The sequence below is a fragment of the Microtus pennsylvanicus genome, chromosome X (genome assembly GCF_037038515.1).
Source record: "Microtus pennsylvanicus isolate mMicPen1 chromosome X, mMicPen1.hap1, whole genome shotgun sequence".
NCBI lineage: Eukaryota > Metazoa > Chordata > Mammalia > Rodentia > Cricetidae > Microtus > Microtus pennsylvanicus.
In genome coordinates, this window is record NC_134601.1 from 94,074,655 (window position 1) to 94,088,930 (window position 14,276).

Genomic DNA, 14,276 nt, shown 5'->3' on the forward strand with positions numbered 1-14,276 from the left:
GCAGGTCTTAGCTTTTATTTTGTGTAATATGTAGTTTATGTACATATGTGGAAATGAGCATCAGAGCATCAGTATGGTCACGAAACTATAAAGAGGTCCACGAGAGAAGAGAGATTTTGAGGATGGCTGGGAGGATAGTAGAACAGCACATGGGAGCAGAAAACTTCTAGAGCTGGAAGAGAAAAGGGAGATGGCAAGAGACTCAGAAAAAACAAATTACATACAGAAATCGAACTTTTACATTATACATTGTTTTTTTTTAAATTAACAAAATCATAATAATGGTCATTTAAAATGTTTATCTATGAACTAAGTTCTCTATAAGACAGTTTTTCTCATTTATTGGTGGCTTTAGATTTCTATTTCTGAATTCTAGAATTTTGGTATATTATTTCAATAGGCAGTAGAGGCATATAGTAACATTTAAAAGCTTCAAAGAGGGCAATGAAGTGTTTCACTGCTGGTACAAGCCACACTACTTGTCTTCAAGAGGTACTGTGTTTTTGTTTCTTACGAATCCTCCTAGAGTTGATTTTGGATTTTTAGGGACAGGGGATGTAGCTCAGTGGTGTAGATCCTTCCTAGAATATACAGGCTCTGGGTTTCATTCCATTATCACAGAAGTAAAACAAATAAAAATCTGATAGAGGGGCTGGGTGTGGTAGCACACAACTCTAAGCCCAGCACGTGGAAAGCAGAGGCAGGCTAGCCTGGTCTATGTAAAAACTTCCAGGCTAGGAGTACATAGTGAGACCCTGGCTCAAAAAATAGCAACACCAAAAAGCTGTAATAGACTTGGTTCTGCATTTAGAAATAGATTTAAGAAATGAATCTTAAAGACATTTTAGCAGCTTGGTTTTATCTCATAACTTTGGAATGTATCTTGCAGAATTTTCCACGTAAGTTCGCGCAGAACTGACTCATTCTTTTTAGCCATGCCCTAGTATATTACTGGACAAGCTATCACAGTTTCACGCACTAGTTGGATGTCAGTGGATCTCAACATGGGCTTTGTTTGCTCTGATGCTAGGAATGGAGCCCAGAGCCTCCCACCATGCCACCACATGCTTTCTGTTGCTAAGCTCCATTCCCAGCCCCCAATGATATGATGTTTAATATCGCTTGTTGGCAAATGTTTATGAGACTTTATTTCTTCTGGGGCTGTTTTAGGGCAGCAGTTGCCTATTAAATAAAAATGTTTGATCTAAGCTGTACTGTCAGTACTATGGAGTATCGCAAAGCAGTATTGACGGAATTACAATGTACTTTGTTCTTGTCGTATGTGTTTCAGTACTGATTTTGATTGAGTGAGTGAGCACTTGATTTCACTCATTTAGAGAGGGCTCAGGATCTTCCTCCTAGCCACTCTAAGTCCATCTGTAAAATAAATTTTAATATTTCTAAAACAAGAATGGTTACTTGTGTTTGAAAGAGTAAAATCTGTGAATTTTATGTGAGAAAATGAGTACCCTAGACCTTTGGTGTATATCCTTTTTCTAATAGGCCCTTTCAAGTGAATCCTTTGAGAGACTACCAGTTTTCAACAAGTCTGCGTGGCGCCATTACAAGACTACTCCTGAAGCTGATGACTGGAGCAATCCCAGCAGCGAACCGAGGGACGCATCAAAATACAAGGCTAAACAGTAAGAAACCACTTTGGTTCCCATTAGAAAGTATCTGATTTGTCTCCAGAAAGTACCAAGCAGACAATTGAACAATATTTTATGCCATACATTCTGTGTGGTTTTATCACTGGAAAAGCAAAGCGATCCTTAGAGAAAAAAGATTGGAGAAAAACTTTTATGCTGAGGAGAACAAACAAGAATTGGGTAGCTAGAGTCATCATTTAAATGGAAATTCCCACCAGTCTGGGAATTCTTGCACTTTGGAGGTATTGACAGTGAGCAGGGACTTATTCTACTGCGGATGTTGTTTTCAAACAATTAACTTTTCAGTTTGTTGTGAGTCTTATAAATTGACAGAAAGATGTTTACAGAATTTTTGTGGGTTAAACTGAAAAAAAATGAAGCTGAAATGAATCAAAATGGACTCTATCCACACACTGAAGCATTATTTAGTCCTTGAAAAGAAGGGAATTCTGATACATGCTTCAACATAGATGAATTTTAAAGTCATTACTTGCTGTGCAACAGGCCATACTCAAAAGCATAAATAGTACTATTCCACTTTTATGAGATGCCTAGAGTAGTCATTTCAGAGAGTCAGAAGGTAGAAGAGTGGACGCCAGGACTTCGGGGAAATGGAATGAGGAATTGTTACTGAGTACAGATTTTCTGTGTGTGATGGTGAACAGTACTCGGCATAGGGAGTGGTGATGGTTGTGCAATAGTGTGAATATGCCCAAGCAACTAGCTGTTTACTCAAAAGTAGCAGGCAACTCGTTCTATATTATGTGTAGTTTAACACTGTAAATGAGCAAAACTGAAAAGTTGTTGCTCATACAACAGCTGTCATTGCTTTATGTTAATAAACTGTTGCTAGTTTATGTTTATAAAACAATATAGTCTTTGGTTTCTAATTTTTCAATTTAAAATATTCTTTTATTAAATTATGTGTTATAAAAAACAAAACAACAAAAAAATCTAGGAAATATTAAATGAAAAAAGAAAAGAAAATCACTGTATTTCCACAACTCAGACATTGCTATGGGTACAATTTTGTTTATATTATTTTAGATAATCTTCTATTTGTATATGTATGTATTTTCTCCAAGTGAGATCATTTTTCATACCGTTGGGCAATATGCATTTGTTTCATTTAACTATGTCTACTTTTCCATGTCAGTAGCTTTCATCTCATTAGAAATTTCCTGAATTTTCCAAACTGGGATCCGTTCCAGAACTACATGACATATCTGGATATTTTCTAGTTGTTTTTAATCTAGAAAGTACTGTTGATGAAAGACCAGGTTAGCAAAACATCCCTACCTTGATGTGTTTAGTTCTTCTCTGAGGTATCATTTAATTTGTTCCTTAGTCCCATATTTGATGGAAATCGAAGTTGTTGTAAAGGTTCTTTTTTGTTTTTTTCCTGCTGGAATACTCCATCAGTACTGTTACAGAATTATATGTTTACACGCATGATTTCCAGTTGATCCATTATCGGTGATGCTAAGGGTACACCATAATTTAGGTGATGGCTATCGGATCTATCTATGGCAGTGGTTGGTGCTCAACCTTCCTAATGCTGGGACCCTTTAATATGGCTCTTCACATTGTGGTGACCCCCAAACATAAAATTATTTTTGTTGCTATTCTATAGCAGTAATTTTGCTACTGTTATGAGTCGTAATGTTAATATTTTTTGAAGGTAGAAATTTTTCAAAGGGGTCGCAATCCATAGGTTGAGAACCACTGCCCTGTAATATAATTCAGCTTTTTTTCCCACTAGAACGTAATCCATATGGGGTCTTTTTGTTGGGGTGCTGTTTGTTTTTCGAAGGAGGTACATTGCAAAAGCATACTTACCCATCAGCCATTTAGCTAATGGTTTTTATCCTAGTTAACCATCTGGGCCTGATAAGAACACCCACGCTTACAGTAAAGCAAGTCCTACCCAGAGGATTTAGGCAAGGAAATAAATAAAAGACCCCCAAATTGGAAAGGAAGGAAAGAAGTCGAATTTTCCTAACTCAATATTTTATTAGTCTTTGTAAAATGATATAGTCTTAAAAAATCATTATTTGGTAACTATTGACTAATGTTCCTCTGTAAAGTACAGCTCATTCTCAATAACAAAGGCCATACCATGAAATACAGTTCTAGTATGTGTTGAACTTTTTCCTTTAAACTTAAAGGGAAAATTCAGTTCTCTTTTACCTCTTTTTAAGGTAAGCAGTTGAATTAAGTCATCCTAAAGCAGTGCTTCTCAGCCTTCCTAATGCTGGGACCCTTTAATACAGTTCCTCATGGTGTATGACCCCAACCATACAATTGCTTTCATTGCTACTTTGTAACTAATTTTGCTAATGTTGTGAATTGTGATGCAGACATCTAATGTGCAGAATATCTGCTATGCGAGTCCTATGAAAGGCTGCTTTGCCACCCATGAATTGCAACCCACAGCTTGAGAACCACTGCCTTGAAGGTTGAGACACGATGAGTTTTTTGGCCTGTCTTTTTGTTTTGTTTTTTTTTGGGTTTTTTGTCTTTTTTTTTTTAAAGACAGTATTTCTCTATTCAGCCCTGGCTGTCCTGGAACTTACTTTGTAGACCAGGCTGGCCTTGAACTCTAAGATCCTCCTGCCTCTGCCTTGTGAATACTGGTATTAAAGGTGTGTGCCACTACTGCCCAGCTTTTGCCTTGTCTTTTTTAGCATTGTAGATTAATAGTGTTTTATTGTTTTATACATTATACCCAGCACTTATTTTTATTGACATATAGTAGGAAAGTCTACAAATCAGAAATCTGTGTCTTGACACAGATTTACATCTCCCTTTCCAACACCCTGGAAGACTCCTTTCTAGCCAGACTATTCTCTCTTTACCATAGAAGATGCTTTCTGACCATCACTGAGGGTACATTTTTAAAACATAAAACAAAAGAAACATGTAAGCATACACCCTTGTCATCTTTGCTCCTGTGAAATCTGTCCATGATATTGCATGTCACAGTCATTGTCATTTCTGCTGCTTAAGTTGGCACACTTTTGAATAATGGCAGTTATTCTGAGCTTGATTTTTTGTCTTCTGTTGACTAAAGTGCATTAATTTTTCAACATTGTCCTACTTTCTTGTCTAACACGATATCCTAAAATCTCAACTTCTACCCTCTATGCCCCTGTCCTGGAATCAACCATTTTATAGTTCTTTTGAACAGATATTGAAGCCTAATCTTGAAGGATAGGGTGCTCATTACACCTCTTCTAAGCCCTTTTTCTGGACGGAGGTTTTCAACACACACACACATATGTAAGTTCTTATTGATAGTTTCATTTTCTTTTAACATTGATTATTTCTCCCTAATGTGTTTTTTATATATACTTCTTACAATACAAACCTTGATTCTTAACATCTTTAACATAACAGAACAGAAACATTTGTGGGCAAATATAATTTATATAGCTTTGCAATATTTTACCGTATAGTGAATGCTGGTATTTTTTTCTTTACTTTTCCCCAACATACTAAATACCCTATTGATTATTTGTGCATTTCACACTGTGTGCCTTGATCACATTGACATCCCATTCTTCCCAGGTTCACCCTCCACCTTTGAGGCCTCCCCCCTAAAAGAAAAAAAATACACCAAGTCCAGTTTGTGTTGCCCCTATAGTCATTGGAGCATGGCCAAACTCCAGTGGCCAGCCCATTAAAGATGAGTTCTTTTAGCCCCCAGCCCCACCAGAAGCCGTCAACTGTGAAGAGCTATGCTGGTGTTTTCTAATGAGTAGTATAAAGGCTGAAACACATCTGTGCTGCTCTTTAATCTTTCCTGCAGCTCATCTCAAAACAGGAAATTTAAAAAGGATTAAGTCTTTCATCATCCATCATATGATAGTAGCAGAAAGTTAGTCCTGCTGCCCCCACAGTGGATGGTTTTTCCCAGGGAAGAGTTGTGCTCTGACCAGTTACATTGTGATTGTGTCTCTTGGTCTATCAGATCAGTTTAGTGCCATCCATCCCATTTTCAGTCTATGTAAGCCAAATACCTTGTTGGGCATCAGTGTGGCCAGGTAATTCACACGTGGAGTAATTTGGGTAGTACCAGAGCCATCTTTCATAAGAGTCATTTGCAGTGAGGAATGGTGGTTCTGACTGAAAGCTCTTTTCAAGGCCATACTTTAGCTGGGCCCAGTGGCGCACGCCTTTAATCCCAGCACGTGAGAGGCAGAGGCAGGAGGATCTCTGTGACTTTGAGGCCAGCTTGGTCTACATAGCAAATTCCAGGCCAGGTAGAGGCCCACAGTAAATAACATTAAATGCTAATTAAGGATCAGACCTAATTTCCAACATGTTGTTTTCAAACAAATTTTAGCAAAACTGAAATATTAAAGTAGTTAACTTGGCAATTTAAAATTGTTAAATTCTCCAGGTGTTGGTGGCACACGCCTTTAATCCCAGCACTAGTGAGGCAGAGGCAGACAGATCTCTGTTAGTTCAAGGCCAGCCTGATCTAGTTCCTGGACAGGCTCCAAAACTTCAGAGAAACTCTGTCTCAGAAACAAAAAACAAAACAAACATCGTTAAGTTCTACAAATAGAATAATGGTTAAACGTGGAGAAGGATCTCAGGAGAGGAGTGGGAATGGGAAAGTCAGTTCTTACACAGAAAGAGGTCTAAAACTATTCTAACCCTGAGTAACCCTAACTCTAACCCCTAACCCTGAGAACTCTAGCCCTAACCCTAACCCTAGCAGTTTTATTGAGATACAATTCGCATACCGTACAGTTTGCTCTTTTGACATACGGTTCAGTTGTTTGGGGTAGATTCAAAATTGACAGCCTTCACCACTGTTATAAATTCAGGCTCCCTCAGGCCAAGAAGAAACCTCACATGCATTAGCAGCAGTCATTTTATAGTTCCAATCAAATTGTTTGTTGTTTTATTTTGGTTTTGTTTGTTTTGTTTTCTGGGACAGGGTCTCTCTATAGTGAGCTCCCTGACTGTTCTGGAGCTCACTAATTGGACCAGGCTGCCCCTCCTACTCGCAGAGATCTACCTGCCTCTGCCTTCTGATTGCTGGGATTAAAGGCAGTGCCTCTATGCCCAGCTTCTGATCAGACTTCAGTCTTGAGTAAAGAACTGTTGCAAAGTTTATGTAAGTAATGAAATGCCACTTTTTCTATAGTAACTATAGAAAATAATTCTGAGTTAGGGCAAAGGTTTTGGAATTATCACTATAAATGTTCTGAGTAAGTTTTTGTTAAAATAGAGGAGGTTGTGTACTCACGAGCTCTCTATGGATTCTTTTCTTCATAGGGACAAGATCAAGACTAATAGAACTTTGTAGAAAACCGAGTGCTGTGGTCATCTCTGAAGAAAGATTATCTTCTGCAAGTTAACCAGACACCCTTACTCTACCAACTCTTAATCACGGCACTATTGTTATTCCCAATGCTTTGTTATGTTGCTTCCTTTATATTGACTCAGTGTTTCCACGGAGCGCTTCCTCTAGTTAACCCACTCGCATCTTCCACTAGAGTTGTAACCTGAGCAGTTTGTCATGGTGTCTTTCTATGGCATCACTTGCCTCCGTCACAGTAGAGCACGGAGCCTCCTTAGCACTCTTGTACCCTATACTCTGTATCTTATCATGGGTTTAGCATCTAAGTCTTCCCAAGATTCTGAGCACCTTCCTCTTTCCAGGTACAGCAGATCCTTCTGTTGACTTGGTGATCTCCAGCTAGGGCTTGGGGAGTCTGGAAGGGGAAGGTGTCAGTAGAGTACATCTTGCAAATTCAACCCCAGGGTTCTTCCTGTCCCGTACACGCACCCCCTTCACTCTCTGAATCAGTGTTCTGCCGACTTCCATCTGACTGTATTGTCATCGTGAGGTGTGGTACTTTCCGATTAAAATCAATTCATCTGTATTATTTTTACTTTAAAGTTCGTTTGCATACTTCTCTTCCATTGATTAAAGTACTCTAAAAGTTGTTTTGGAATTTCTCACTTAACACCTTGGTTTGAAAGATTTTAAATGAAAACCTACCATCTAGTCAACATCAGACTGTAAAGAGTGGGAAGTGTAGTTGTGTGTTTCTCTGAAAGCTCCCCTGCCCTATTCCTGTTTCTTTGCCATATGAAATTCCTCTCGTAGTCCTCTTAGGAACTAGAAGTGCCTTCGGGATGCACTCCCCTCACCATAACACAGATTGTCAGCTTATTCTAGCTTATTTTGAAAAATGTTATAGAGTGGATCATTTTCATTGTCATTACTTTTTGCCAATTTTAGAACTGTCCATTCAATCTGATTTTTGTTTCTCTGTGTAACAGCTCTGACTGTCCTGGAACTCACTATGTAGACCAGACTGGCCTCAAACTCACAAAGGTCTGCCTGTCTCTGCCTCCCGAGTGCTGGGACTAAAAGGCTTGTGCCACTACTGCCTGGTCTTCAATCTGATTTTGTAATCATTCCTTTTGCTAAAAGTTAGAAGTAGGAATTAGCAGAGGACCTGTGGTAAGGAGAGACAAATGATATGATATTTGTTCTTAGTAATAAGGCTATCTCAGAGTCTGGATTCAAACTGGTACCTAGCTTATGCAGGTCCCTCTTAAGTGTTTCTCTGTCAATTTTATTTTTTCTTGTGTATGTCATTCACTCTGACTGCTGCTTTCATTTACTGTATATATAAATGTTTCTATCCAGTTTTTCAGTACTGAATCCAGATTTAGAAGTTTTAGTTTGTAGCCAGGCATGGTGGTCCATACCTGAAACCTCAGTACTCCAGATGTTGAGGCAGGAGGATCATGATCATAGCCTGGGCTGTGTGCCAAGAGTCCCTCTCAAAGTTTTGACTTGTGTTACTCCTATATCATTACTGCTGTAGCAGGGTCGTTGTCCCACTGCCACCACACTGAAGGCTTTTGCCTCAGAGATTTGCTCTGACTTAGACGAAGTTGGCTCAGTTGTAACTTTGAGGCACACAGCATCTGATTTTCTTTCGATTCCTTATATTATCTGAATTTCTGGTGAGTTCCTTTTTGTCTTTATAAAGACCTCATTACAGAGCCAAAAGCATGTTGGTAAATACCAAAGAGACGGGTAAGAGAGACTTATTGCACACAGCTAAGTCAGTGTCTTGGGGGGTTGAGCAGTATGACTATTTTCTTGTGAGGAAAGACTGAAAAGAATGGTCTTTTATATTTCAAGATCCTGGCTGCCTTAGAAACTCCAGCTCTATGTCTCTATCTTACTGAGTCTCGGTTTCCAGCCATCTTCCTTTACACTTGCGAGTTCGACTGTCGACGAATGGAGGTGACAGTGTCACTGTGGCCTCGATTGCCTTCTTCAGCACTGTTTTTACTGTTCCAGGCTGCCTATTGCTTGCCATACTCCCACAACAAATATCACATCAGGCTTGGTTATGGCATAAAAGAACCGTGGCATTTTCTCTTAAACTCTCTTCTGCAATGCCAGTTTTGTTGAAATGTCTTGAGGATTTAATGCACAGCCCTCCCCTAACACTCTTAGACTCCCCTCATGTCCATCTAAGCTTAGTGCACTCCAGCTGCTCCTGTCCCCGTGTCATCAGTGAGTTCACCTCAGCTCTAAGCCAGCCAGAAGAAGAGTTTCAGGAGCATCCTGTATCCTCACAGTTTGGTCTTCCCTCGACTGGAGTATTGATGTATCCTTTCTGCTGCTAGTGCTTGACCCTCTGAGCTTAAGCATGCCTCTCTGGCTCTGTGAATTTATATATTACAGATTGATATTGACCCATTTGCAGCTGAATTCTTCCCCATTTCTCTGGAATGCCCTCCAATTTACACTCTTATTTTAAGTATTTGAGAGCCATGTATCCTGTTTGAAACTACCTGGCACACAGTAGGTACTCACTGTCTTTGTTGAGCAGAAGAAAACTGATAGACATTTGCAGTGGTGGCTGTGGAAACATCTTCCTAAGTTCTTAGATCCCCTAACTTCAAATTGGTAATGATTTCAGGTCAAGAACTGTAACAGTGTGCTGGATGTCTTTTTATAGTGCTAAGAAATGGCTTTCAAATGCGGAGAAGTGACAGGGATTAAACACGGATCCACATGAGCCATCTGATTCTTTGTCTCTGAATATTTGGTTTTGGATTCATAGCACAAGGGCTTCTTTCTGTCCAGTGACGTGGTTTTATAGTCTTTCTTAGAGATTCCAAAGAACTTAACATTCAGCACCCCAAGTGATCCTTAGAATGCCAGGAGGTGGACTAAGTAGCTTTTAGTTTTCATATGAATTCCAAAGCAGTGAAGTGGCTTGCCAAGGAGACATGGAGAGTGAGAAGCAGAACCAAAGCCAGTGCTTGGGGCTTCCTGTTCCTAGGCCAGTACTCTGAACAAGTGGTTCGAATGATCTCCTTAGAGGAATCTCTTGGGCATATTAGTCCTCGAGGGTGATCTGTAAGTCAACAGTTTTCTGTAATACAAGGCAGCTCCACTCAGGAAAGGGTTTCTTTGGTGTGTTTCCATTCTGGCACAGTTAGAGGAGACAAGTGGATTAGGCAGCTTTTGCCTTGTAAAACAGACAACTTTAGACTAATATAGGTCATGACTAGAGTTTCTATTTGAGAGCAGCACTTGCTGCCAGCCTTTTTGTACAAAGATTCTACATTTGGAAGTTGATGGTTTTGTGTTTTGATAGACTCAATTACAGCTTCAATTAGATGCTCTTGCCCAGTCTTTCTATTACCAGTACTTAGAGTAATAGCTCAATGGGCTATCAGAACCTTGGAGCACATTCTTTAGAGACTTACTTCATTGTCTCTGCTGGCGCGCTGATTCATGAGTACAGATAGATTTTTCTCTCAGGTTTGTAGGCAGCCTGCTTGTTTGGCACGGTTGCATGTTTGCCCTTGATATTTTGTTCTTTCATTTCAATATAGCTCAGGGTTGGTAGTTGTCTGTTGCCTTTTCCTGGTACACAGTGGCCTAGTTCGCATATTGGGCCTTATTCTATTTTGTATCATTTTGTACTGTTCTGTTCTTCAGTTTGAGTGTATGTGCTGCCGAAGCGAGCACTGTTCTGTTCTTCAGAAATTTGTTTCTCTGGCAGCTTTGTGTTACCCATCTTTCACATTTATCTTTTTTATGGCTTTTATCTCTTGTTTTTCTTCATGTGTGATTTTCCACCCTTGAATCCTCTCCTCCATTTCACTGTTTTCTCTACTGTTTTTTGTAAGCCTCGTGGCTTGCTTTCACGTATATCATTTTCATATTTTTTTTTAAAAATTTGCTTCTCTTAACTCATTATTTTATTCTTCTTTGATGCCTTATTTCTTTGAGCACGAAACCTTTTGGTCTAAATTTTTCAGGATTTCTGAAATCATTCTTTTTCCAGAATGTATTTGTGTATCTTTTGCTTACTCTCTCAGGCACTGTCCTGGAGACCATGCTGTGGGATTGTGGCTTTATTAATTTCATCATAGATCATTTTTTGCTCAGTTTTTGGACGTGTGCGCTGGCCAGGGGGGATAGGACACTTACACAAACATGTATTGATTCTGCCGTCTTTGTCAGTGGTCCAGATGCTTAAACATTGACTTTACAGATAATGTCCTTCATAATCTATATGTTAGGAAACAGAAGGAACCAATATGGCCAGCAGGAGAGCACCATTAATGATTTAATCAATAAAGGATTTTTGTTTGCTGTTCTGGGTAAAAAGCTAACTTTTAACTCCAGTTCCTGTCACACTGATTAGAGATAGCAGTGCCTTCTGGTTGGAAAATAGAGGGGACATATGAAATTTTAATGAACTTGAGACGTTATCAGCCATCAACAGTGATTAATTTGTTAATTAAATATGGTAGAATACTTCAAACTAGGGCATAATCAGAGCTATCAAGAGAAGTATAAGCTTGTTCTATTGGCCTCACCGAGTGTTCTGAACACTCACTGTGTTCATTCTGAAAGCTTCACTGTGACAGTTTTCTGTCTTTCCAGTCAGCCATTTTAAAAAGTAGATCATTTAGAAATAGGAAACTCTGTTGGTCCTGCGGATGTACCCCTGGAATCCCAGCATGCAGGAGATGAAGGCAGGAACAAGTGTAAGGCCAGCCTGGCTGCATCGTGAGAACCTGTGGAAGAAGAGAGGCGAGGAAGGAAAAGGGAGGGGGGAAGGATGTAAGGAAAGGCATGAAGGCTTTGTTATGGTTTCTTCTTGTTCTTTGTGAGTACACACAAATGGTTTGTAGGTTTAGGGCTTACTGTTGAACACGGGATAATGTTTTGAAAGTGTATTTGCAGGTAGATCATGGTGCTTGTTTGGAATGTTTGTAAGACTGAAACTTCCTTGCCTCAGTAGCCAGACATTCTAGTAGACAGCCAGCAGCAAACTGTATCACCTTCAGAACTCCCGTACCACAATGAAGGACCAAAAATGATAGCCTCGCAGCATCCACCGAACTGTGCAGGAGGCAAGACATTTCCCCTGAGGTCAGTCGACTTCGGGCCGTGCTGCTGGGAAATAGATGATTGAACACAGGTGTCCTCAGCTAAGGGAGACTGAAGTGAAGGTAGCAGACAGGAATCATGGGGAGGGAGAGAAGGTTTAGTCGTCAATTTCAGTGATATATTGTGTCTATCACATGCTAGAAACATTAGTGCTGGGCCTGTGCCAGTGATCAAAGCAGAGTGAACTCCCATTCCAGTAAGGACAAGATAGAGTAATTTCCTGGTTCACTGGGATACAAGTACCGTGGGGAAGATGAAAGACTTCTATTTCATAAAGGACAGGTGTATTCTTCAGAGAAAGAAGTATTCCTGATTTCCCAAGTGAGTTTCTCCTTTTAATCTATCAGTCTGAAGTGTGAGTCTGTCTCCCATGCTTGGCTCTTCTTCACTCTCCCCTGCGGGGTCCCTGCTGAGGTCCTTGTAGTACAGCTTCGGTAGATAGCAGGGGACAGCGCCCATTCCAGCCATTGTCTCTCTGGTCAGCTCTCACAATCAGTTCTCATGGAGTAAGAAGGGCTGCCATTTGAGTCTCTGTAGCAACAACTCGCCACGGGTTTGGATAGATAGCTCTCTTTAGGGTTTCACAAATGATCACTTAAGGACCAGTGAGATGGCTGAGCTAGTAAAGGACGACCTGAGTTCAAGCTCCAGGTCCCACATGGTAGAAGGAAAGAACCAGCTGCTGCGAGTTGTCCCCTAACCTCCGCACATATGCTGGGTGGCACATGCACCCACTAATGTAGTAATGTTTTAGTCAAAAATTGAGAAGTATTTGGATAATGAGGCTAGAGGTAAAATTGCTGCTGGTCAGGAGGGGACTCTTTTTAGCACTACACCTCATCTCAGAGGGGGAGGAAGGGTGGCTAAGAAGGCTTCCCTCTGAAGTCTACCGGGTGATATCAGGTGTGTCCACTTGCCAAAATCAAAGCAGTATTCTGGGCACAGAAATCTGGAGAAGCCTCTGCTTGCTTATTTCTGTCTCTGAAGTAGGGACACATGTCTACTTATCTCTGTGGTAGAGTTTAAAGTGGCCAGCACATGGGCTATCAGTTGGTGTGTGCCACAGCCTCCTGGCAGAAAATTCCCTTTCCCTCAGAGGGACTGCTAGAGCCACCGTGGGGACTTGTTCTCCATGCCCACCCCTCTGACTCCTTGGGACAGATCTGAGTGACCCAGCAGTGAGAGCTTTAACTATTGGAGAAGCGATGGAGTTGTGTTTAATAGTGTCCATTGGTAGATCCTTTAAACTGCCTGATTTTCCATCGACAGGATCACCTTGGAGCGTCAGGACCGAAAGTCTCTGAACATCTGGTAGTTCTGGAGCTGTCGTAAGGAAAGCACACCTCACCTCACAGTAGCCTTTGAACGTTTAAGTCCAGGTATCCCATATGTGCGCTCTGCTGTGCAGAGCTTTAGCCAGACTGCAGAGCTGACCTTAGTTCTTGGCATACTTGTTCCTTAAGTGTAGGTGACTACAGGTTCAGTACCCATCAGTTCAAAGTGATGACATCAGCCTTTGATGTCCAAGTCCCTTGAAAATGAAAAAAAAAATAAAGCTTGATGTGTGGGGTCTCATGGCCAAGTGAGGACTATGGAGTTTTTCCTGAGACATTAAAAACAGTTGAGATGGAAAGAGCGCCCGGGACGTGTGCCCTGGAAAAGAGTATGAACTCAACCTGAAAAATGTCTCTCTTCTATAAATCTCTCAGTGACATTTGGATTAATCAAGCATAATTAAATGTAGTTAGGTTTTTGTCAGATTGTAGTTCAAAATAATATTCATCTCTGGAGAGGGTAATATATTCTGTAGAAATTTTATTAAGCATTTCAGTTAAGCAAACAGTAAGGAGAACAAAATCAGCCCCGGGAAGGTTAATTACTAAAAACACAGAGGATAGTAGATTATGTAAATGATTTTAATTTTGAATACCATGGCTTGAGCTTTAATTTACATAGAGAGGTATTTGGGATTTGTTTTTCAGTCTATTTTTCAAAAGTACCAAATTAGGCTTGGCATTCTTTAAAAGTTCTAATCACTCCAGGCTTCCATTAGTCTTGCTCTAACTTTTTCCTATTAAAGTTTGCAAAAATGAAGAATTACAGTTTCCTTCCAGCGAATTCTCTTAGGATTCCATCTCGTTTGTGCAAATGATGAGAAC

At 40.2% G+C, this 14,276-nt stretch overlaps 1 protein-coding gene across 1 annotated transcript in view; it reads left to right on the plus strand.

The window, feature by feature from the left end:
• Nucleotides 1-7,616, plus strand: part of Pdk3 (pyruvate dehydrogenase kinase 3) — a 73,038-nt gene extending 65,422 nt beyond the window's left edge. The window contains exons 11-12 of the mRNA XM_075958707.1: nt 1,504-1,643; nt 6,942-7,616. Coding sequence (XP_075814822.1) covers nt 1,504-1,643; nt 6,942-6,972 — 171 coding nt within the window. The 3' untranslated portion in view covers nt 6,973-7,616. The remainder of the gene's footprint in view (nt 1-1,503; nt 1,644-6,941) is intronic.
• The last annotated feature ends 6,660 nt before the right edge of the window (nt 7,617-14,276 follow it).